Genomic DNA, 25,189 nt, shown 5'->3' with positions numbered 1-25,189 from the left:
AAGCAAACCGGGCCGAAGACGGCTGTAATGCCAGAAACCGGTCCCCGGGAGCTTGTTTCCTTCCCAGTGTAAGAATTGGCTTTTGTAGTTTGGTTTGCCCTGTTCCCATCATGCACTGGGACAGGAACAGACTAATTTGCATACAGCCAGGTTCTGAAACTGGGATGGTGCAGTGAGCTAAAAAACGGTGTTGGATCTAGCCCTGATCTCTTGACTGGGTGAGAGCTTTCTGCTTAATTCAGAGACTCTGTCCCTCACCACCCCTTGTTGTAAATATTTTTGTCCACCCTAAGCGTGGAAGGGTATTCTCAGATGTGAGACCCTTGCTCATTGCACCATCAGGATTCAAGCAAACCGGGCCGAAGACGGCTGTAATGCCAGAAACCGGTCGCCGGGAGCTTGTTTCCTTCCCAGTGTAAGAATTGGCTTTTGTAGTTTGGTTTGCCCTGTTCCCATCATGCACTGGGACAGGAACAGACTAATTTGCATACAGCCAGGTTCTGAAACTGGGATGGTGCAGTGAGCTAAAAAACGGTGTTGGATCTAGCCCTGATCTCTTGACTGGGTGAGAGCTTTCTGCTTAATTCAGAGACTCTGTCCCTCACCACCCCTTGTTGTAAATATTTTTGTCCACCCTAAGCGTGGAAGGGTATTCTCAGATGTGAGACCCTTGCTCATTGCACCATCAGGATTCAAGCAAACCGGGCCAAAGACGGCTGTAATGCCAGAAACCGGTCCCCGGGAGCTTGTTTCCTTCCCAGTGTAAGAATTGGCTTTTGTAGTTTGGTTTGCCCTGTTCCCATCATGCACTGGGACAGGAACAGACTAATTTGCATACAGCCAGGTTCTGAAACTGGGATGGTGCAGTGAGCTAAAAAACGGTGTTGGATCTAGCCCTGATCTCTTGACTGGGTGAGAGCTTTCTGCTTAATTCAGAGACTCTGTCCCTCACCACCCCTTGTTGTAAATATTTTTGTCCACCCTAAGCGTGGAAGGGTATTCTCAGATGTGAGACCCTTGCTCATTGCACCATCAGGATTCAAGCAAACCGGGCCGAAGACGGCTGTAATGCCAGAAACCGGTCCCCGGGAGCTTGTTTCCTTCCCAGTGTAAGAATTGGCTTTTGTAGTTTGGTTTGCCCTGTTCTTATCATGCACTGGGACAGGAACAGACTAATTTGCATACAGCCAGGTTCTGAAACTGGGATGGTGCAGTGAGCTAAAAAACGATGTTGGATCTAGCCCTGATCTCTTGACTGGGTGAGAGCTTTCTGCTTAATTCAGAGACTCTGTCCCTCACCACCCCTTGTTGTAAATATTGATACTAGAGTATGCATGCTCTCATATCACTGCGACAGTCTCTGCTTGTATCTGCTGCGACAGTATACGTGTTCCATTCTCAGGGTGAGTGCGTTTCGGGTTCTTAGTCACAAACAGTATGAATGAATGATGAAAACAGGAAGAAGGGCAGTCATGCGGGGCATGCTTGTTTTCTAATCGGAAATTGTGAGCGAGTGAACCAACGCAATGGTTTGTAAACAACAAGAAAAGTGGACATCAAAGAAAGGGTGGGAGGGAACGAGTATATGGGGTGTGAGCAATAACGAAAGTTAATTGTTGTAAGAGGGGGAGAAGGAAGTGAGGCTGAGCGCACGAAGGCGAAAGCAGTCTGCTGCTTTCAAGTCCGATGCCAGATGCCAGATGCCAGCTTCGCGCTTGAATGCCTCACTTGCACTGGCCATAGACCGCATTCCAAAGGTCTCTTGAAGTATTTTCTGGTGCCCCTTACTAAATCTCTCGCATAGCGATCGCTTACGCGATAGCTAAGCGAGACCTAACAATGAAACACTGATTCCGAACTGTCATGCCCTAATGTCTTGTGACCAGAGGTATTCCCACAACTCCTTCAAATTACTGATGCCCATACTGCTTTGTGGCCAACCATCACGTATAACTCTTTCAACATGTTCTGGCATTTTGGTCAACATCACTGCATTTTGGGACAATTATTTTTGAGTTTCCTCATCACAATTAAGCATCAAAATTACTGTTCACGAAAATAAGAAAAGTATACGAAGGTGTCAATCATGATTCACTGTGGCTTAGCAGCAGGGTACCAAGGTTCTTAAAATCAAAAACTACCTACAGTGGTCACTCAGCATGATATAGGGCCGCAGAGCTGTGGAGGATCGCCCAGGGAGTGCTGCAGGGCGGTGAGCCGGGGCGGGGGAGGAGCAGGGTGGGGGTAGTAAACTCCCGCAAATGGCGGAACGGAGGTAAGTAAATAATTAACTAAATAAATAAAACAATTTACATTGTGCGCGCTGCATCTTTGAGTTGGCGTTGCAGCGCACGTAATGAAATTTTTAAAATTTATTTACTTACCTCTGTTCCGCCGTTTGCTGGAGTTTACTACCCCCCACCCTGCTCTGCCCCTGCCCCGCTCCAATGCCCCGCAGCACTGCCTCAGCGAGCCGTCACTGCCGCAGAGCCTAAATCCACCAGGGTAATTTCAATCCAAAAGCATCTGAAAGTGTTAGTCCTGGCAAAGAGCCGTGGCTGACCAATTTATATCTTATACAGCACCACATTCTGAACAAACTGACATTTCTACATCAGACCAAGTGAAAACGAACATAAGTAATTTCTGTCAGTCAAGATCGCTTTGTATTCTTGGCAATGTAGGTTTGTGATTCTCAGTTCTAATCATCGGTTTAAAAGTTCCTGAGTCCAAAAGTACTCCTGGCCCCCAAACAAGTTCATGACACAGATCTGCATGGTAGCAGTGTCCCAAGGTCCTTACATACTGAGACAGAGGGGAGGATCAAAATCGCTACACCTGGAGGAAGACAGAAGCAGCGGCATCCCTGAGAGCATTTTGTAGGTAAGGTTACCCCACTCAAGACAGTACTTCAAATTGTGACCACAAGAAGCATTTTCATTCAAAGATAACAGCATGAACTAATAGCAATAAATGACATAGGACCATTGTTTGAGAATAGAGAGTACCGGGGTACGTACTCTAAATGGACTGTTGGGCACATTGACGCCTCCCCAAGCCACAGCAACTGTATGTTTGATCGGCTTGGCAGGATTGTAAGAACAAGCGTAGGTTCCATCCATCTTGCTCTTCATTTGAACAGCAACTGGGTTTCCCTCCACATCCTGAAAGCAGAACCACAAAAGATAAAAGATGCATGGTGTGGAACTTGTGGTTGGAAACACACAGAAGACAGAAGCAATCAATATATGGTAGCTGTGGAACAAACACCCCCCTTAAAAATTATTCCACAGTAGGTTCAAGTCATTCCCTAATGATTATAAACTTGAATCTCTCTCTTAGTGTTAAACTTAATTCAGTGTCTATAATATTTCGATGAAACAGACAACCCCTACCCCTCTACATGAAATGAAGACCACTATTGTCACCCAAAGACCAGAGTGTGTAGTAGGGTGCCCCACATGACAAAAGACAGGCAGTATTCGGTGTGGAGTCTCTGGGCACAGGTTCCAACCAGACCTGTTTATTAATAGCAAAGACCTCAGGGAAAACACTTATTAGCCCTAAAGTGGAAAGAAAAAAATCACCGACTTCAGAAAGAGTTGGGGGGGGGGGAGGGGTCTTCCTTCTGTACACAACACACACTTCCACTTTTTTTCCTAAGATTTCCTGCTTCATGTAGTTTTATTTTGTATCAGGCCATTTTACAGCAGCTTTAAGAAACCAAAGAGACATTTTTTCACAAACCGAGTCGCAAATGGAGTGAAAAGGAATCGAGAACACATTTCCCTAAGTAACTTTTTGGGTAGTGCCTACTGCCCTCTTAATACGTTCGCCGAAGTGTTTGAGCATACATTGCTCTAAATAAAGTCAGAATGTATATACCACTTGATTAATAAAGGCCAGTCTTTCAGTATGGCAGCTGGAAGGTTTTTATTTTATTTTGGTGGTAAAGAATATGCTTCATGGACTGTAAAGAAGGTAAATGGAATTTTTTCAGAATCCATTAGAGTTTTAAAATTGGAAACGAACGCTGCCCAGAACAGTAATGTATTGTATAAACTCTACTTCAGCAATCTTTCCCAAGAGGAACAGTAAAATGTATAGCTCTTTCCAACTAGCTTTAAAGCACGGTCTATGACTTTGAATGAGTGGTTTTAATTATAAAGAATCCAGTGCCTCGAACTGGGAAACTTGGCATTCAATGAGACAGAGAGCCAAGGTCACCACAGGACTTAAACTACAATGAAAAGGAAAAATATTGTTAAAATGAATCCATGCATGCAGCATATCGATTTAAAGAGATTGTGTATGAAAGGATACAGCAAATGGAGCAGTGTATAATTTTAAATAGAAAAAGGCATGAGTGAAGTACCAAAATAGAAACCTAGCATGTCAAATAAGTACATCAAAATTAAAGAAGGACTCACATTAAAAATCAAAGTAACTCCAATATGAAACAAGGAAGCCAAGACAATAAACTCAGAGAAAATTAGCAATTAGATGCCCAAGAATGACCAGCGTCCTCCAACAAGCCATTGTCTCAAAGTCACAGCCCACTCGAAGTTGCCCTCTATCACATCGTCTCACAGAAGAGTCAGTCATGACGCCTTTTGAATTCATCCGTACCACCGCCACAGATTGCAAGTTGGACTCTGTATGTCGATTCCTCCCATTGGTAAAGAAAATGGTTCAATGTCTTACCTGTGCATATATCTTCAAAGGGGCTTGCTCAGCATCCGCCGGGTCCACAAAAAATTCAGCCGGATTATTGACAATGCAGCCAGTTTTCTCTAGTCCCGGACCATAAACCTTTACCTGTGCAGCAACAATGAGAAACTTTAGACTTTTTTTGCATTGTGAAGATGGATGAACCAGTTCTTGATACTTGGCCAATGTACTGAGCGGTAGACCAAACGTGTAGCACAAGCCTCACAACGGAGCAAGCACCCATCATTCCTGACTATGAACAAGATTTCAAAATTCATCTTGGAGGACACTGTAAATTGTTCCTAGAATCAAAAACTATCAACGAACCTTCACTGAAAATTAGGTGGGACGGAAATTGATTAAGTCCAGGACGTACCTGCATGCTCACTGGAAACCCCTAGTAACATGCTTATGCCCGACATATAATTATAGTTCTTACCACTGAATATTCTTTGTCAAGCAAGGATGTACCGTTAGTCCAAAGATTTCAGTTACTTCCCTACGAAGCATGGGGATTTTCACCATTGAAAGGTATATTCCAGAGTTTGTGATTGTGAGTTCGGAAACGTTTATCGACAAAATAGTACAGAGGCATAGCTAAACATTTGCTCATTCCCTTGGTGCCATGTGATGGTGTCTGGCACTGATGGCTTCTAACACACAGTAAGTAGTTCTACTTCAGCAGAGTTAATAGATGGAGTGAAGGGGCAACTAAGATATTAGTTAATCCTAAAATGAATACCCCGATCCCGACCAATTGTTTAATGTGATAGCCCACAGCATTCCATGCATAATAAAGCCATTAGAGCATGCCAAATGTTGGTTCAAGTGGCAAAAAGCATCACCAAAACCAAAGTATATGTGCTTGTTATCTTGTTAAGAGGCATGCCTTAAAGATACAACTATGTGGATTATAAGCCATCCTAGACCACGTATCCTATACAAATGAACACAACATACCCCATCATTGGTGCAGTTACCAGTCTGTTGCACAATAAGAAGTAGGAAGACTAGTCATCCAGAATAAAGTTACTTATGTTATGACATTACTCACTATAGGCAGTAATTTCAAGCAGCACTAGTACCTACAAAATTGATATTGTAGAAATATTACCAACTTAAATCAGTGTAGAGAAACCTGTACTCTCAGCATTTATACAAGATTTGTAATGTTGTATATCAACAAAACGTATTAAATGATTGCACAGAATAGTCTTGCCTTTTCGGAGTGACAGTCTCTCGACGCCGGGAGGATGAACGCCATGTAAGGGCTGTCTTTGATGTCTTCGTCATCACACATGACATGGACGGCATATTCACCCGGCTCTTTGGGCCAATAATGCACATTACAAGAGCCATCATTCTGGTCTTCACACTCTATTTTCGCTTGAGAGGGGCCTTCAATTGCAAATCCTAAAAGTAACACAGTTATACGAGCATGTGAAAAAGTGCAGAATTTATTAATATATATATTTTTTTCAATCTGTGAAAAAAGGGCATTTTGGGAATGAATGCACTAATTCACAAAAGAAAGTTACGCATTTGCAAAAAAAAACGGTTACGGTCTTGTGTGCGTTTTCTTGCTCTCTCGCTCTTTCGTATTCTCTCTCTCTCTTACTCCAGTGCAAAATGTGTGCTTATAGGCATGAAAGGTGTTCCAGATTCAGATTTCAGGGAGTCCTTCACTATGAAAGGCCTACACAGAGATATGTACCTGGTACATCTGTAATTTCCTTGTGGTAGTTATGAATGAACGGATGCAGGGATTCACCTACGGACCTCACCCTCTCTCCTTGAATTCAGGAGGGAACTCAAGACCTGGCTATTTAACTGAACCCTTTAGCAGCATTGTTCTTAGTGCCTCGATACCCTCCCGGGTGACAAGCCCCGCTCTACAAATCCTGTTTGATTGATTGACCAGTGGGTGTCACAATGCAGGCGGGGGCAGAAATGTATCCTGACAGCGGTGCATGCCTTGTACTCCACTGCTCATTTAATTAAACTACCCTAATATACAGTAAACAACCTCATCCTGCACCCCTTTTAACGATACCAGCCGAGGGCTTAATAAAAATTTTGTTTTTTCACCTACGAGCCAGGTATCTTTTAACCACCACATTTCACCACCTCACCACTCACACTTATTTACCTCACACACACCACACATAGTACACTTTCAGTGCTCCTACGTAGTCGTGAGTCGTAGCACGCCGCATCCCGTAGAGGGGTGCGAAGACCCCAATGATGAAGCATGACACCAAGGGGCATGTTGGTGTGTGAGGGATATTCAAAACAACACTATGTGCTTCCCACCATTGTAGGGATCACTACCACTACCAGAGTGGATTCCATTTTGTTTATGTAAATTGTCTGGGGAGACCGAATCCACTTTCCCTCTACCTCCCTCCTCTTGTTATTCTTTTTTTTCAGATGTATATTTCTACCTAAAGATTTATATTTCTAACCCTTACCTTGAGTTAGAAATGTCATTCAATGTATTGACGTGTACAGACGTTTTAATACCCTGTTGGTGAAGGGGCCGAGTCTCCTAGCATCAGCTAGCGCAAACCCTCCACTGATGAGCTCAAGTACCCAATGCATATTCAAGCAAAAGGCGTGTGCCCACTGCTCAACTGGGCAAGGAGGATGACCACAGAATGAGAGCACAGCTCAAGTCCGGGCTGCCAGGCCATCCCTAAGCCTGGAGACCTCGCTTATGAATCAACACCATTGATTTTTGCAATATGCTGAACAGTTGTGAGAGACATTTTGCTCCCTTGTAAATGTAAATGTTCAGCCGTATTCAGTGGCCTTACTAGCAAAAAAAGAAAACAATGACTAGATATTTCCAGTATTATGCCTTAAAGATGAAGAATCTATTTGTTCCATTTATTCAAAAAACACATATAAAGGACTGGAACGTTTGTTAATTTTTTCAAATGTTAACAAACAATTTCGTGGCAACAAATGCTTCACATCATAAGCTGCAACACCATAGGACTTAACAGAGGACTATTGCTGATATTCAATGGCCACCAACATGGATGTCGATTCATCAAAATGCCAGGAGTAGCAAAAGTGACATCACATGCCATGTGACCCACTCCCATGATGTCACAGTATAAGTGACATCACATGATCTTTGACCCAGTGACATCACAGGAAGTGACATCACTTGTCTGTGAACCCCACCCCCCCATCTCACAGGAAGTGCCATCACATGAACTTTGAACTGGTGACATCACCTGCCTTTGAACCCCCATGAAATCAAACTCAGCAACATTGCATGACCTTTGACTATGTGCTTTCACAGGTAGTGATGCATCTAAGCGTTGGTTACTTACATAACACACACACCCACTCCCCCTATACAGATATTAAAGAAGCTCCCTATAAACAGAAATTCTCAAATCCTATTAACAGGTGTGCAATCAAGTAGCAGATTAGCCAGTGTGTCATTGGCAGTGCTTAAAATGGAAAAATATAAGCGCAGGTAGGTACCAGCGTTTAATTTGTAAAAGAATAACTGGCGGATCCAAAATTTCGCTGAGAAGCCAGCGGCCAGTACTATTGTATGTCGGTGTGCCGAATACCAAGTCTGGCTAATCTTGATTCCACCTCTCAGGCCTCTTTAATTCAACACCCGACACTCCCTGCCCCTTTAGCTCACTCTTGCATGCTCTTTTTCCCCCCTGCTTCCTACCACTATCACATTTTGTTTCTATCTCTCTCTTTCTGCTTCTTCCTCCCCTTGTGTGAATTTCACTCTCCTGTTCTGGGACAAAGTCTGATGAAGAAAAATAAGTGCTGGTCCCCAACAATGAGTGGTGGTGGGCCCCACTTGTAAGCACGGTTTCAAATTAAGCGTTTGCAGGTACCCTATGCCTGAGAGCCTGCTTATTTCTCAGAATTGGTTTTCAAAAAGGAGGGAGAAGGAGGATACAGCTAGGTTCAGCATCCAGAACTTTACAGTACAACACAAAAATCCATATATGATGGATCGTGGGATTCTAGCCAAGGAGAAATTGTAGGTTTTCCCAATTTGGGTGCACCTTGTCAGAAAAGAAATATTATTTTCTTGAGTCCCCTCACTCACCAAAGGTTGCCCTTAGGTGATATGCTTCATCATTGGGGCCATCCCAAGCATCTACTGCTTGGAGCGTGCTGCGACTTGTGAAGGATATATAGGAGCACTGGTTTTGTGAAACTATGTGTAATGCAGTGTGTGGTGGAGTGGTGATTAGTGCTAATTAAAAATACCTAGCTAGTAAGCTACATTTTTATTCCTGCTCCTACTTGGTATATTAAAAAGGGGTAGATAAAGGAAATATACCTATTATGTGGTCATAGTCCCTAATATCCGGTCGACGTGTTTCAAGGTGTCCCCTACATCTTGCTCTAGTCTTGCCTGTGCCCCAGCATGCTTGTTTCTGTCTAATTTGCAAGTTTAAAGTGGCTGCAGGTTTAAATAGTTTTTAATCCTTCATTATACTGCGAGCAATGTTTTTAACACCCCATTAGCCCCATTCCTTACCCTCTCCCTTCATCATCTCACTCTTGCTAACACACACCAACAACACCCTCATCAGCAAAGCTTTCAGTGGTTTAGGTGAGCTGGGGGAGGTCCAGAGATGTTTGTTTTCAGGGGCCAGTCACTGCTCAGGTAGGGACTGACCAGTGAACACTTAAGGGGCCCCTGCTGTCTCACTTAATTCAATAGCACCTGCAAAGGGTGCCAAATTTCTCTCCGCCCAGGGCAGTATCTTAGTAAAGGCCGGCTCTGATTAGCACCATGTGTTTTCCGCGAGGCAGTTGAGGATATGGGTAACGGCAAGAGCTGCCGGGAAAACAGGTTCGCGTCTCGGCGAGAGACTCAACATCCTGCGATTCTGGGCAAATCACTTAATCGCCTTGTTTCTCAAAAAAAGAATGTGTCCTTCTGTAATGCAACTGGAACTCATGTAAAGGGCTCTGATACCTTCCGGTCGAGTTTGCACTATATAAAACTGCAAAAAAAAGTGTTATGATAAATAACACACACTATAGGAACGATGGGAAATCTCACCAATTACCCTCACCATTTAAAGTCAATTGACCAGGGGCCTGGTCCATCCACCTGAGCATAGAACTATTTAGTAGTTTGAAGAATCTTCATTAATCAGGTTTGGGGGCACTTTGCACCGTTGACAGAATTGCAAACTTGTTGAATAAAATTCAAACAGTGAGCCATGACAACTTGCATTGGCGCCTACAGGCAAACTTTTAAACCAAATTTAAAACACGCTTCACCCGGAGGCTTTCCAACTGAATTTGTTGTTTTCTCCAGACTGTTCTTTAAAAATGAGCATAGCGGTTAAATGTTACTCTCTACGGTTTTGGAAAAACTTGAAAGGCTGCTGCAACAGGTTATTGACAACATTCATTCTTGGTTAGGAAAAAAGCACTACGTGAATAATGCATCTGTAGATTCTATTGTGTGCATCAAACAATGGCGTGAGTGTACTTTTTCATATCCATTACATTGCATTTGTTTTGAGGTCCAGAAAGCTTCAAATGTGAAATGTCTCGTCAATTTTAAAGCTGACATTTCCTGATTCCAATGTATTGAAACACACCCCAAGCCAACCTTTGGAAATTTGCTTCCTAACTGATCATTTAGCATATCATATAGTGGGAAAACACGGAGGCCCTATGTAATTAGAGCGGTGCAGAGTTTACATACCTGGACGTAACTTAGTCACCGTTGGTCACTCACTGGAGTCTGACAATTGTGTTGTCACACGAGCCGACTCCTACAGAGAGACTTGTTGGCGAATAAATCTTGCCAGGTTTGTCATTGGTAGCTGCGCTTTTGGGCGACTAGATTGACAACCCTGCAAGTGACTGAGGCGAGGCCCCGGCATGCAGTGCAGCAGATACATACAAACGGATCTAGAAGTCAAGGACTGCGCACTGGTAAGCTCGAGGTCACAATAGTGAGGATGAGTTCCGCACAGGTCAGGGCCGGTGGGCCCAGCCAGCTTGCAGGCAACCTGCAATCATGATGCAGTCACTCAGAGCTTCCTTCATCAGTGCAATCAAGTGCTCCTCACACTGGCGGAATGATTTCCAGCCAGGGGTTGCAAGAAAGGTGGCAGGGGTTGCATTGGGTGGCATAGAGGTCGCAGTTGCGACCCCTGGTGACGCCTTATTGTCACCCACGGCCACCAATAGCTGGGTTCTACAGTAAGGCAATAATGGAATGATGGACTTAGCAGAACTGTACAGCTCAAAACAATTTGGGCTAGTGGTGCCTGGCACTATAAGATGTCACGCTGAGAGCTCTTAGAACACAGGACTTCGTCCACTAAATAATGTTTTCTGTTAAACTGTGATCATGAATGTCACAGTCAAGCTGAAATGTAACCAACCCCGCCACCTTCCCCCCCCACCTGCTTCCATCCTCCACATATAAAACTAGTACGTATCCGTCGGGTGGCAGGACAAACATAGTTGGATTGCGCTGGCCGAAGTGTTTGAAGCTGCTAGGTGATCATCTTCAGGCACTAAAGGCTAGTCATTGCCATGAGCAAAGATTTGTTATTGACTCATGGGGACTGATTCCCTTTCTTCCACAGCAAGCAGCAGCTACACTGGCCCTGCATGTGAATAAATAAGATGTACACTATCATTTTAACGTGTTCTTTTCCGTTCCATTGTGTCCTTCGCTAAATGAATAAATGCAAAGGTTAACCACTCAACATTGTCAATAATGTAAGAAACAAGGCAGGATTTGGAACATTTACTCTCTACACACATCCTTTCAGACTAAGCCGCTCACTCCCTAGACTTTGGTGTCTATTCAAGTCAATACATGAATAGATTCATGCCTAGAACAAACATGACACATGCCTGCAGTGTAGTCATATCTACAGAAACACAAAAGCAGGCATAAAATACATGATAAAAGTAATTCCTAAAGACTCCCAAAGTTTATTCAAACATCTGTGCAGATGCTGAAACATCACGCTATCTCATTGTGAGGCATTTTTCCTGAGGCAGATTGTGTCATTCTTGTGGCACAAACCTGTTTACAGAGGGTACAAAAATGTAAGTAATAAGCATATTCTATTCTATGTGATCTTCGGGAAGCAAAAGCATTTCTCATGTGCAGTGTCTCTAACACCTATTCAGAAGCGACTCTTGAGACATCTTCTAATTGCGTCCAGACAAAAAACTGGACAACAGCCATTTGAGATAAGATGGTGTTGGGGTATCTTTACTATACACGACATGTGTTAGGGTTAGGTAAAGAAAGTGATGCACTGTGTTAACCTCTGAAGTCTCGTAGGAGATATTGAGAGTTCAACTCACGCATAGATTCTTGTGGCATGTTTCATCAGAGGTGAACTCCCCACATCAAGGTGGGTCGATGCCAGCTTGGCGGACTCAACGGACTGCTGGGAGGTCTAGATACATTTTTGGGAATTAAAGCAGGGATCCAGATATCTTACTAAAGATATCTTAGAGTATACTCACAAGACTTTTAGGGCCAGATGTAGGTGGCCAAATAGCGAGCGCCAAAGCTGAAATTCGCATTGTAGGTGAGTTTAAACCTACTAGCAAAATAAGGAATCGCAAAATTGCGATTCCTTATTTTGATCTTGAATTTAAGGAATCGCAAATTGCGATTCCTTAAATGCAATGTAAATAGCACAAAAGAAAGTGCACTTTAGTCTTAAGGAATCGCTAATTACCACCAACTTCAAGTTGGTGGTAATTAGTGATTTCCTTTAAAAAAGCACTTTTTACAAAAAATACCATGTGGCACACATTCATGCCCTTAGGGCATGTATGTGCGCACATGCACATTTCAGGGGTGCAACAGGGTGTCCTTTTGACACCCTAGCACCCTTGAAATAGCTCCTGCTATTTCCGAATCTTTAATACCAAATTGCAAATAGTGAATATCTTCCCATTCATTCCTATGGGCCTCCTATCCCATAGGAATGAATGGGTAGGTATTCTTTATTAGCGAATTTTACCTACATTTGGCCCTTATAAATAGTTAACTTAGCTATGATTAAAAGGATAGATAGATGAAACATTGTATTTCATTAAGCATCAACGTGCAATGCTTGTAATCATATCTAGGGTTGCCATTTATTAAAGGAGAAATCTCGTGGTTATATACCACAATATTTTTAGTAAGATATCTGTATCCCTCTTTTATCCAGAAACATTTATCTAAAGCTCCTGGCAATGTGTTGAGTCCACCAGAGTGGTGTCCAACTACATTGGTGTGGAGTGTTCACCTATGACGAAGCATGCTACAAGAATTGGTCAGTGAGGTGAACACGCCATATAACTTTGGATACCTACAAGTCTTCAGAAGGTGACAGTGCGCCACTCTCTTTACAAGACGCTAGCATGTGTGGTGTATAGTGTGAATGATATGCAAGGATCTCTTGCGCTCTCTCTCTCTCCTGGTGCATACAAGATATTAGAGTTTGAACAGCATGTCCTTACCACTTAAGCAGGTCTATAATTCGCTTTATCAAATGAAAAACCCTGGCCTTGCACACAGATCTAATCAGCTGTCTTTTTGTAATGATGTACGTGGGGCTAAATGGTGATGAAGAGCAGGATTTGGAAACCAAAGAAGAATTAAAGCTCCTGATGCAATTGAGCGCCTTTTCCGGTAGGTGTTTTTAACCCTTTTCCGGTTCCAACCCTTGGCAGCACATACCCAAGCAGAGAATGTTGGCATCGGTCTAGGAATTTAGTTACGTTATTCAAATGTTCACATAAGGCAAGTTAATCTTAAATTGTGGGTTTGGTTATTTTCCAGACAGTGGCATTTCCTCCAAAAAGTCAAGAAAGGAGGAGCCTAGATGAAGAACTGATTGCTGAAGCCAAGGGAGGACTTCAGAATATGCTTCATAATATGTCTGAAACTTAGATTTTCTACCCGTTACTTGTTTGAAGCAGCATGGGCTGCAGTACACATATCCCAAATCAGGATACCGCTTTCCCCTCTGAAACTATCCCCTTCAACACACTCCAGCCTCGATTACAAGGGCTGTGATAAATTGCAACAACTGTGAAAAACAGCTGTTTGAACAGGAGTTGCAATTAAAAGTGGTAATTATAAGCGGTTGGAGTTTTCCCCATTTCTCTGAGTTCTACCAAGATAAATAATCGCAAGACAAACCTGCTGATATTTACCAGGTGAAAAGGCCAATAAATGCTGGGAAATGTGTGCCTTGATGTGTAAATCACATACATTGGTACATTAATCAGGGAAAACTCAATAGGGGGGCCATTTCTTGTATCCGCTACATTCCAAACTCCAGGGTATCATCATTTAATGGGTGAAATAAATACCACCTGTCCAACCACCCAACCCATGATCAGGGGTTAAGCTGGTATCGCAACAGAAACTCTATAGTTTGATTGATGGACATCATTCACCACTGAAAGTTTAGATAAATGATCATCCCTAAAAATAGTGACATAGCACTGAAAAAAGAATAAGTGCCCTCTTACTGCCTCTATCACACTTCAGACTAGGGCTAGGTAGCTGCTTTAATCAGAAAATTGATTTGTCTTTTCCCAGGGTTATCATAGCTCTGCTGAGACGCGTAATATTAATCCTTTTGCTCAAAGTTTCAGGTTGAGGAAAACATGACTTTGTACCCCAGACACGTCATTTCCTTCTTCGTGGCTGCAATTACACTTCTAGGGCCATGTAATGAAGTACAGAGCTGGTAAGGCCCTGCAGAGGAGTGCGCTGTTTCCTCTGCCCTCGCCTACCTCTCAGACACAGCAGTCTGTCTATTATATCTATGAAGCAGGAGGCCCCTTCATACCAATAATAGGCAGTGTCTTGAGCTGGCTTGCATTTCCCCACAATAATTCTAAAAACACAAATGCAATGCTCTTTAAGGACCTTCTCTATACTGGTGGGGAACTAAAAAGTAAAAGTAAGCACTGCCAGGTGAAGTCCAAGCTTTTCTCACAGGCCTCTTAAAAATTAAAATAAAAAAAAGCTTACACTTTCCTGCCACAAGGAACCCACCAAGAAAAAATAAAATGAATCAAAGTTTAGTGTGGAAGGCACGTATTTACAATTGTCTACATTATTCAAGATATCCCTGTGAATATTTTCAAACACCCACAGAAAAAAATACCTTGGGCCCAATGAAGACCTAATGCTTTAATCCAGTTCTTTCTGTGGATAGCGGAATGCTATTTACACATAATACAAACACATAATATAGTCCCCCACATGATCGCACCCCACCAGGAGCAATGGGTAGCCGGCTTGACTGTCATAAATGACACATCAAAAATCATAAAACACTTGACACATCACTCCATGAGGGAGCAGGACCACCCAGAGAACACTTGCATCCACATCCTTTACAGAGGTAAAATCTACCAGTCCAGAAGACAGCGCTAATTTTCTACGATGTCGAAAACCAAGGCTTTATAAAACAAAAACTGTAATTGGAAAAATTCCGATTTAATAGCGAATTTTATCCAGTAAAACATGGGAAACATTCAGAATTAGAAAGTCAATGGAAACAATAAACCCATTGAATTCAGTTTTACATATTATATGATTAAACTTACCTAGAGCACCAACCTCGGTACCAATCGATTCCACCACAAAGTCAGCAGATTTTCCAACCACGCCTCCATAAAGCCCAGGTCCCCAAGCTCGGACCATTTGAGGACCAGCTTCAGGACCCACCACAACTTCAAATGGGCTGATGAAGACAGAATGAACATGAGTGATTTTTCTTTTTTTACACTCCGGTCAACCTGACATTAAATGCTACAACACACTGAAACCACCACCTTTCAGCCATCAATGTAGGTAAAATCAAGGTCGGACTGGGACAGAAAATAGGCCTGGGCACCAAAATAAAGTGGCCCAATTAGTGTATTAGAAAGCTAAAAAACAGGAGGCCACGTATGCAAATTGAGCAGTTTTTAACTTGTTAAGACCCGTTGTATGAGCGTTTGTAAGGTATGGTAGACGGCATGGGTTTGAGCTTTGTTCTATTATCAGGGAAATCAACAGTAAAAACTGGCCAAGCAGACCCTAAAACAGGACCACAACCAGCCACAAAAGCAGTCCACACGCCAACTTTTTAGAAAAGCCCATTGGCACTGGGGGTAAAAAGTGTTGAATATTTTCTCTAATGTAATTAAACCTTGAAGTCTGTGAATGGTCATGAAAATGAGCTTAGCAAATTAAAATAATCGGCAATGGAACTTCACAATATTCATAAGTAAAAGCATGAATAATTTCTGATAACCCCAAACAGATGTGTCCTCTCTCTCTCCTGATGCCTCGCAAAAATGCTGCACAGGGTAAGCTGGACAAAAGATATATATATATATATATTCACCAAAGATTTCCTACGTGAGGAAATAATAGTCCGCATTATTCAGCAGCATCCAGTATAGAGAGGAAATACCGGGTATTTCCTCTGTATACTGGATGCTGCTGAATAATTAAAAGAACTTTGGGCAATACTGAATCCTGTAGAGTGCGGACTATTATTTCTTCACGTAAGAAATCTTCGGTGAATGAATTACGGCGTGGCTCTGCCGAGAGTCTTAAAGCACCAAGGCACAGAATCGCCAGGGGTCCATTCTTTTTGAGCTTCGTGGTGGATATATGTATATATATCGATATTTGATTTAATTACCTCCCAATATCCCAATAAAGCTCACCACCAAGTATCCACCAATGTTTAGTCTCCTGATAGGTTTGCTTTTTAAAAAGTAGTTAAAAATTTGTCAAATGCAAATTCCCCTCTGCCCTTTAATTCTCCTCTACGTCCCCAAATCTCACTGGCATTCCCCCAAGAGTGAAAAGAGAATAAATGGCAGAAGGGAAGAGGAAGATACACTTCAAGCTACCATTCATTTGACTTTTTAATTTTTTATTACCTCTAGGTTTTACACATTCATTTACTGTCTATGCTTTCAAGGCATTAACCTTGTGCAAAGCTTAATCGCTCACCTTTTAGGGATATTCTGTCCACCCCAGGTTATGGTGGCAACGTGCTTTCCGGGGTTGATTGGATAATACTCAAATGCGTATACGCCATCCACCACTTCCTTGGACTTCACAAGCTCATCCAGGCCTTCTGTCAGGAGAACACATCAACGGAACATGATCATCTTACACCATTCAGGCTAGAGACTGAGCATATAGTCCATGCAACATTCAATACTTTGTGTTAAACCACATGCATGTACTGAAGAGCACCAAGGTGCGTTACATAATGATATATTATTTTGTTTTAAGGTACGCGGAAAAATAATATTGTTGTAATTGTATTTCGAGTCCAAGAAACCCAGTTGGTTTATTTTCCAAGTAATGGCAATTATAAAGTGGTCCACTAACTGGAGAACTACTTTGGAAAGACTAATAACTATGAGCATCCCTCAAATAACCTGTAAAAAAATATCAAGGAGACATGTGAAACATCAGGCTCTGGCATGAAAACCTGAGCTGTTGGATGCCCTCGCAAGCTACACCAAAAGATGTACAGTAGATTTTTGCTGCACGGTCCAATCAATCCTCCCCATGCTGTTGTTGTGCTGTCTAGTGCTTCTAGACAACTTTGCTAACAAGTGAAGTGCAACTCCCAGTAAATTCACAGTAAGGCTATGAATAAGTCATTGAGATGGTGTACCTGCTACATGTTGTAGCTTCTGGGTTTACTGGTGCAATTTTAGCATCAGCTTTTTGTTAGACTAACAAACATTGTTTTCGATGGTGCAATATGGTATTTCTACACATTTAGCATGATGTAATAGTGTATTCATTTTTATTAGAAAAAAAAGGTGAAATGAATGGTGTCCGTTTATGACACATTCATCACGAATCAATCAACCTCTTAATGAGCATCTTGAAGGCAAGTACAGAAGACTGGGGCGGCAGGGTGGGAGAAGGGGACAAAGCAAAGAATTTGTCAACCATAGTTTTCATAATATTGGGAAGTTAAAAAAAGGCATGGGATAATGGGAATAAAAGAATGCTCTCCAGACCCCACATTGTAGACTTCGTTTGTCTGCACTAATACGCTCACCTATCCTTAGAGACCAATGAAGATATTGCAGTATTAGACACTAAATGGATCAGGCATAAATATACCTGGCCCTATAATCTAACTGGTGACTTCGTCTTTTATGCTGTACAAAAGGGGGTGGTGACATGATGATAAAACTGAGCAGAAGTCTGGAAAATGTTCTTATCATCACCAGAACCCCCACAGGAGCATTATTGAACCTTAGTACACATATAACCCATTATGTGGGTCCACAGAATAGGTACGGGACTTTCCCAGGCTTACCACTGTTTGCAACATGTAGTTCCCGCGACTACCATTATTAAGTGAATTATGGGGTTTGAAACGTCTGGTGTGTGTGCAAAAAATATCCTAACCTTTAACAAAACTTGCATGGGCAAAGGTATTTATGAATCGCAACGAAACACTGGAATTTGAGATCTCCTGAAAACCTTTTCCATAATACATGGGTAAATCTACAGACCAGAGGCAGCATAAAAGCAAGCAGCTGGAATACCCTAGCAGTAGTCCATCAATATGCCTTCCACACCTTATTTAAAGACCCACTGGATGGAAACCTACTTACCCAGTTTCCACTAGAATTTTGCAATTTTTTACTGTGGCGTTTTCCCCATAAATATCAATTTGCCACTATCGCCACATAATCCATCACCTGCTGAATAGTCTGCAAATTTATAAAATACATTTGTTCCTGGCTCAAATGGATCAAACGTGACACATGTTGCCATACCCATCACAATGGTTGAGTAGTAACCTTTCCGGAGTGTATTGCAGTATTTTAGGTGTCAAACGAGTACAGATGAGGTGACACATTTGCCCAGATAGTATTAACATGGGTCAAAAAGTCAAAACAATGAGGTAATATTACCGCAATTAAGACATATTATTTCCTTTTTCTTGGTGTAGAATATAGTCAATCCTGCCACTTAATTCCGGTAGTTCTGCCATTAAGTCACTTGCATCTCATCTGCGGGATACCATATTGCAAAAAATATGCTGTACCATCACAAGATATTAATGACTATAATCACCACTTTAAATGGTGGTTACAAGGTTACTGTCCGCTTTAGAGCTACTCAGAACCGTGTGCCCAACATTTTACAATAGCTGACCTACATGGACATAATGTAAACAACAATGCTAAGTCTCCTTGGGATTTCAAAATGGTATTGTCTCCCATTGAACAAAGAATGGCCTTCTAATACTCGCAATTGGGTATTCTTTTAAAATGAGAGACACAACAGGTGGATTTTATTGCGTAAGAGTATGAAATACTCCAGATTAAATCCACAACACCCTAAGGGCAAGCTCAAAATGAATCCAGCTTAATGTGCTTTGTTTTTTGAAGATGTGTTTGGATTGCATAATGTGTATACTTATTGTGTAAATACTGAACTACTTTACTCACAATTGTCAACTTCTTAAAATAAGATACTACCAAACTCCTTCACTACTTGTGGGTGTTTCTTATGCAAGCAACCAATACCACATACTTCTTATGTAAATTTATCTTCTGTGCATATCATGAAATTGTGGCATAGATACCACCCGGGCATAGGTTGGAAGCTCCAAGATTAAATTATACCTTTTAAGAACATTGCTGCTCTGGATTGGTAGTGAAAGTGAAAAAAGTACTGCTAATGAAACACGTACTTGGTCCTTTGACAGAGACATCAAGCTCTCCGCTTCCTGCGGATTTAGTGTCAACTTTGAAATCAGCAACTTCTCTGATCCGGACTCCTTTGGGTTGTAGGCCACGTCCACTGGCGCGACATGCATTGGGATTACAAGCTGTAAGAGAATTTTAGACTTTAGTTCATTCATAAAGTAGGCCCAGCCTGGGTAAGTCAATTACCATCACGATGAACAAATAAATGATTACTTCTTTCAATACAACCATTCATTTAGTTTCATGATAAGTGCACATTATTAGTCCATAAAATAGTTTTTAATCAAATTGTGTGTATTCCGAAATATAGTGGACTGGTTTAATATACGGGTGACAACAACAATTTGCTCAATACATGTTCAGCGTGCTCCGCTATGTGTAGTTGTCACCACCACAGGTGTAGATATTGTGACAGTATCCAGAGGTGACCATGGCAATGAAGCTTAAACTATCAAGAATGGAAAATATGTCTGTTGAGTTTCCAATGGTTGTTCCCCGGAGAATGTCAACCATTTTATAATACTTATCTCAAGTGTAAACACCAGCATAGTGCCTCAGCTTTATCTGCGAACCACAGTGCAAGATCACCACCTTTTTCAAAATAATTTCTAACTCAAGGCTCATCAATGAAACATGAGCATTACAACTAATTCCATCAGAAAATGAAGACCTCTTTGGACTCAATCCCAAGACAGCCTTGTTCATCCATGCACCAATATCAAGTGGCATCCCATATATAAGTCGTGTCGACCTCTTACAAAACACCAAACAGAGCAATCTTGAATATAATACAAACACTTAATGCCATACTGAATACAATTAATTTTACTAACAACAATCGGCGACAAACAAACCTTCTCTAACAATAAGACCAAGTCTGAATTCACTGTTCTTCATCCCAGTTTTGATGTAACTGGCTTTTGACAATTTTCATTTTCTTAAACTAAACAGAACCTCACTGAAACCGAATGAGAATGAAACTATCCATCATTATAATACCAATGTGATTGGATTTAGGACACTAAATTTAGATAAACTGACGGACTGGGAGAAGGCATTTAGGAAAGGAAAAAACAAAACTGGAGAAAACAGGAAAATACATGAAAAAAACAAGAAGTCTGATTCAGATTCATTTGTTCAAATTCGTCGCCTTTTGCACTCTGTATACCTCTCAGGTCCATGCATGAGTATTTCATCCAGTCCAGGCGTCTCTTTGCATTCTGAGACTTTTAGTTGTGATTTCATAATGATATAGATAGGGCCACAGTTCCCAAAATGCAAAGCAAAAACCGGACTGGATGAATTACTTATGTTGGGATCTAGAAATTTGAGAGCTGTGAATCTGCAACAGCTACCATTTGTGAAGATAAGGGAACGATTGCACAAAGGAGATAAACAGTTTCACGCCCGCATCATGCATAGTGTGGTCTAGTGGTAAACTAGGATTGGCAGTCACACCTCCAGTGTTCTTATGCTCCTCATTCCCAAAGATGTTGAATAGTTTTTTCAACATTTCATTTGTAATTATTGCATTTTATTATTATTATTAGTATGTACTTTACTCCAAGGACCCCTAGTGCAGTGTTCATACTTTTATAAAAAAGGAGTTGTCATAAAATATTAGATTTAAAATATCAAAGTCAATGACTGTGTAAAAAAGGCAATATGCAGGAGCTAGGCAAAACCTCAGGTGATGGCCTTACAATACCAGGATACTGACAAGCATTATTTCTTTGTTCATCCCCTGGGCATTACCCGTATGCATTGACTGAAGTGATCACAATAGGTGCTCAGACAAGTACTAGACAAAGCAAATAAAACAACACTGAGACTACAGAAGAAGAAAACCGACACCGCGGGTGAACATCTGTCCATAGGGAGCTCAGGACACCATTTTCAATGCTGCTATGATATATTTGACTAGATTCCCTTATCTTTGATTTTCTACCACCTACAAGCGATAATTAAAAGACTGCATTCTCCATCAATTGAGAAAGTACTGGGACTAAATTAAATTGCACACTTTTTCATTTGGTTTCTCCTTAGAAATGTCTGAGTCAAACGATGAAAAAACCATCCAATGTAAGCCGCCAGGAGAATAGTCAATTAACAGTGGCAAAAAATATCAGTGTAATTTTTGAAGGCACTATGGTTAGTTTTTGCTCACACAACATAAATCCATATTCAGTAAAATTATGTTTCAATCACATAATCCCAAGAAAGCTAAAGTGCACCAAATATGAGCTCAGCCCAACGCTTTTTCGGAAAAACCTCTTTCCGTTATATGGAAGGAATGGAGCACGTGCAGACTTGAACTATGGGCTCAGATGTAAGCTAACGTCCAATCAATTATTTTTAAAAAATCAGTAAATTAGAAACAATAAACAACGTTTTACATTCTAAATGTAGTTTATTATTATTCAATGGGAAACACTCTGTGCACACCACAGTGGGGAAACTCACACTGCTCAAGATGAGTCCAAACACAACAGGTAGGCTAGACAGAAACAGCAAACAGTGAAGATGACACCCGCATGACACCTCTTACCGACAAAGCACAGTCTGAACAGTCTTTCCGGCTATGTAGCCATTAGCAAGGAGGTCCAACATTCCAGAAATGAAGGCAAACTCAGGAAAAATGAGCAGAGGTCTGAAAGCGTAGGAGGAGACAGTGAGAGCATAGGAACAGAATGCGAATTCAGGCATCAAGCGTTAGGAGGAAGAGAACCAAAAGACAAATTGAACATTTCTGATTTTCATACATATCTTGGTGGAGAGAAATTTTCTTTCAACAAATTTACACTCCCCCGACCACATGATCCCCTACCAGGATTCTCATTACGTAAGACTGAATCTGTGCCAGCCATCACAAAGGCATGGCAACAATCCTGCTTGAGATGAACCTAATAGTTGGTTTTGACAAGTCATGATGTAATACAAACACACCCATTGTCCGCTCTTCCCCCACCACACCATACCCTCTATGCTTTACCCTTTTGGTCTTTTCCCTCTGAGTTTTCTAAAGATAAAATAGTTCTTCTTTAGCCTTAGTTACAATCCACACATCTTTCTTTAGAAGTGCCCCATCTAACTATTTGAGGAACAGGACATTGATGGAATGTTTCTCAAACAAACAACCCCTTCACCCAAGTGGGTGTGAATAAGCTTTGGCGGCTGCTTGTATGCGGTAGGATCACAAAGATATTACATTCCTTTTATGTAGTGTCTGAGTTACCTCGGTGCAATGCATTTTTTAATGTAAATGATCATTCTTCTACAAATAAGCTCATCTCCTACTCGTGATCACTCTCTGGCTGAATTGTGACAATTATTGAAAACAAATATTCAACTGGTTAATATGTTGCCTAACAAAATGCCTGTTGTATGATCCTCCCCAGGGTCAGAAGCAAGAACTGCCTCCCATGCACTGAACAGATCTTTTGTCAATTTCTTATCCAGGTTTAAGTGGGATACTTAGCATTTCTTTTTCCCATCTTACTTCCATTTCAATTAAATCTCGCCCACAAGTGAAACAAATAGATTCATTTGCTCTATGGCTTTATGTGATGCAGATCAGTAAGACTGAACGGACCCACTGGTTTTATCTTTCCTTCATTATACCTGTGGTATTTACAATTCAGTTTTAATTTTATTGTATGAATTTGTTTTTGCACGCACTATGAAAGGAAAATTAATTTTTAGTGTGGGACTTTTTTAAATAGTATTTCTTTTTAATTCTGTGAAATGGTATAATCATTTTCGACTGTGACATTATCAGTGGATACATTGTATGGACCTTTAGTCAACAATGAAAAAAATATATTTGAGAATATACAACTTTAGCCTAGTGGCTCTTTATACTGCAGTGGTACTGAAGTCTGAGTCAATAAAGTGTATGCCATACAAGCCTCTGTATGCTGGTGTAAGAGTGACTGTAGTACATATGTGTGGTTTTTGTACTTCCCCTGGGGGAGATTTGATTTTTACTGGTTATGTGCCATTGCATCATCAATTTTTACAAATCTAAAGTAAACAGAACCAACATCTTTACCTTTGTTTGGGTTATCGCTGTCACAGCAATCTAACACATGGGGCTAGATGAATGACCCTTTTCGGATATCAGTCATTTTGGGTTAAATAATTAAGTTTTAAATTGGTTTGGAAATCTCAGTTATCTGGACAACATCTAAATGAAATCTGGTTATTATTTACCTGTATAGACAGCAGTACCAAAACGAGTGTAATTGTACATTATGCGTAATAATTAGGTATCAATAAAATGAATAAAGATGATGGTTAAGGAACGTTCACCATCATATTTGGTATATCAAAGGTTGTCTACATAGTATAATTTAGGTCTGTATATTCCATTAGTGAAGCAGAAGTCTAAAAGTAATAACTAAGCCCAAAGCAGAAAATTAACTGCACATAACAGAATATTAAATAAACATAGCAATAGTCTCTCAGTAAAAGTAATGTTACCAATTAAAGTTAAACTTATAGTTTAACGGTTATAGAACTTTGTGTTCCATATTTCCACAAAAATAATTGACTATACAAAGTTGGCCATTTCCTAGACCAATAGACAACCCTACGGGTGTAGAAACTCTGTACCTGGAAGACCACCTGCAGTGTCATTACTGAATTTGTGTATCCACAGTGAGATTTAAAAAGCATATTGAAGATGTTCAGTATCACTTATTTCATTGTGAATCAACACCCTGAACAAAACACTCTCAGGGTGCTTTTTAAGCTTCGCAAGAGCTTTAAAAACACAATTAGGAACCCGTGAGGTCATAGGAGCAAGACTCAAATCAAAATATTACACATAATATTTCCGAATATAAACTATGCTAATGTTGTTTGCTCTCTCTGATAGATTGAAAATGAAGCAATACATTAGAAACTTTTACTTCGGTCAAAGGTGATCAGTATATAAACTGTTGCTTCCTCTAAAGTGTGTTTGTTTTAAAAAACAAAAGTCTACACAATCAGTCCTTTAAAAGATTTAATAGACACTGACCTTTGTTCGCTATTTTTAGGCGCTTTCAGTAACATTGACGAATTGCAGACAAAGGACTGATTCAGGGATTATAGTGAGCTATTAAGAATGAGCTACAGCCCAGGTACTTGATATCATTCAGATCTCCGCCCTCAATTCACCCTCAGAAGCCACACCATAAACCAGTTACTGTGTAATATGAAACTGAGCATCTGATATTTTTGTGTTGATTTTCTAATAGATTTTCTTCAATGTCACCCCTAAAGAGTGCCTGCCTTTTCAAGGTCTACAGGTTACTCAATGCTCATGTGATCAATTACTATATCATTAACACTCCTATTAAGTACAGTTTTATAAACAGTTAAAATCATTTTAGTGTTCCCCTTGTTATTATTTATGTGGACATTGATTTAGGACTTATGGGACCTGTCAGTGTTTAATTCTTCTTTATTGGTGTTGAATGGTACTACTCAACGGAGCAACCACCACACAGAGAGTCATAGTTTTAAACTCCAGCTGTCCTTTAGCTATGCGTATAATCCAGGCTTTCAGGGTATCCACAAAATAAACATTTATATACAATGAAGCTCAATGCAATCCATTAATATAGTAAGTGCTTTTGCTCAAAGTGCGACATGGACGTAGGCCACCTTAATCTACATTGGCCGTGCATGAGTGATGCATTAATACAGTGCAAGCACTGAGCATTTC

The 25,189-nt window shown here is 41.0% G+C and overlaps 1 protein-coding gene across 4 annotated transcripts in view; it reads right to left on the bottom strand.

Moving 5' to 3' along the window:
* Positions 1-25,189, bottom strand: part of FLNB (filamin B) — a 476,237-nt gene that overhangs the window by 228,752 nt on the left and 222,296 nt on the right. For all 4 annotated transcript variants that reach the window (XM_086939044.1, XM_086939045.1, XM_086939046.1 and 1 more), the window contains exons 9-14: positions 19,461-19,598; positions 16,733-16,859; positions 15,328-15,464; positions 5,930-6,123; positions 4,705-4,818; positions 3,021-3,164 (exon numbers count right to left, since the gene is read on the bottom strand). In XM_086939044.1, coding sequence (XP_086795170.1) covers positions 3,021-3,164; positions 4,705-4,818; positions 5,930-6,123; positions 15,328-15,464; positions 16,733-16,859; positions 19,461-19,598 — 854 coding nt within the window. The remainder of the gene's footprint in view (positions 1-3,020; positions 3,165-4,704; positions 4,819-5,929; positions 6,124-15,327; positions 15,465-16,732; positions 16,860-19,460; positions 19,599-25,189) is intronic.

The sequence above is a fragment of the Lissotriton vulgaris genome, chromosome 9 (genome assembly GCF_964263255.1).
Source record: "Lissotriton vulgaris chromosome 9, aLisVul1.2, whole genome shotgun sequence".
In the NCBI taxonomy this organism is placed as follows: Eukaryota; Metazoa; Chordata; class Amphibia; order Caudata; family Salamandridae; genus Lissotriton; species Lissotriton vulgaris.
Note: the sequence above shows the minus strand (reverse complement) of the source record. Positions and strands in the feature narration are given on the sequence as shown.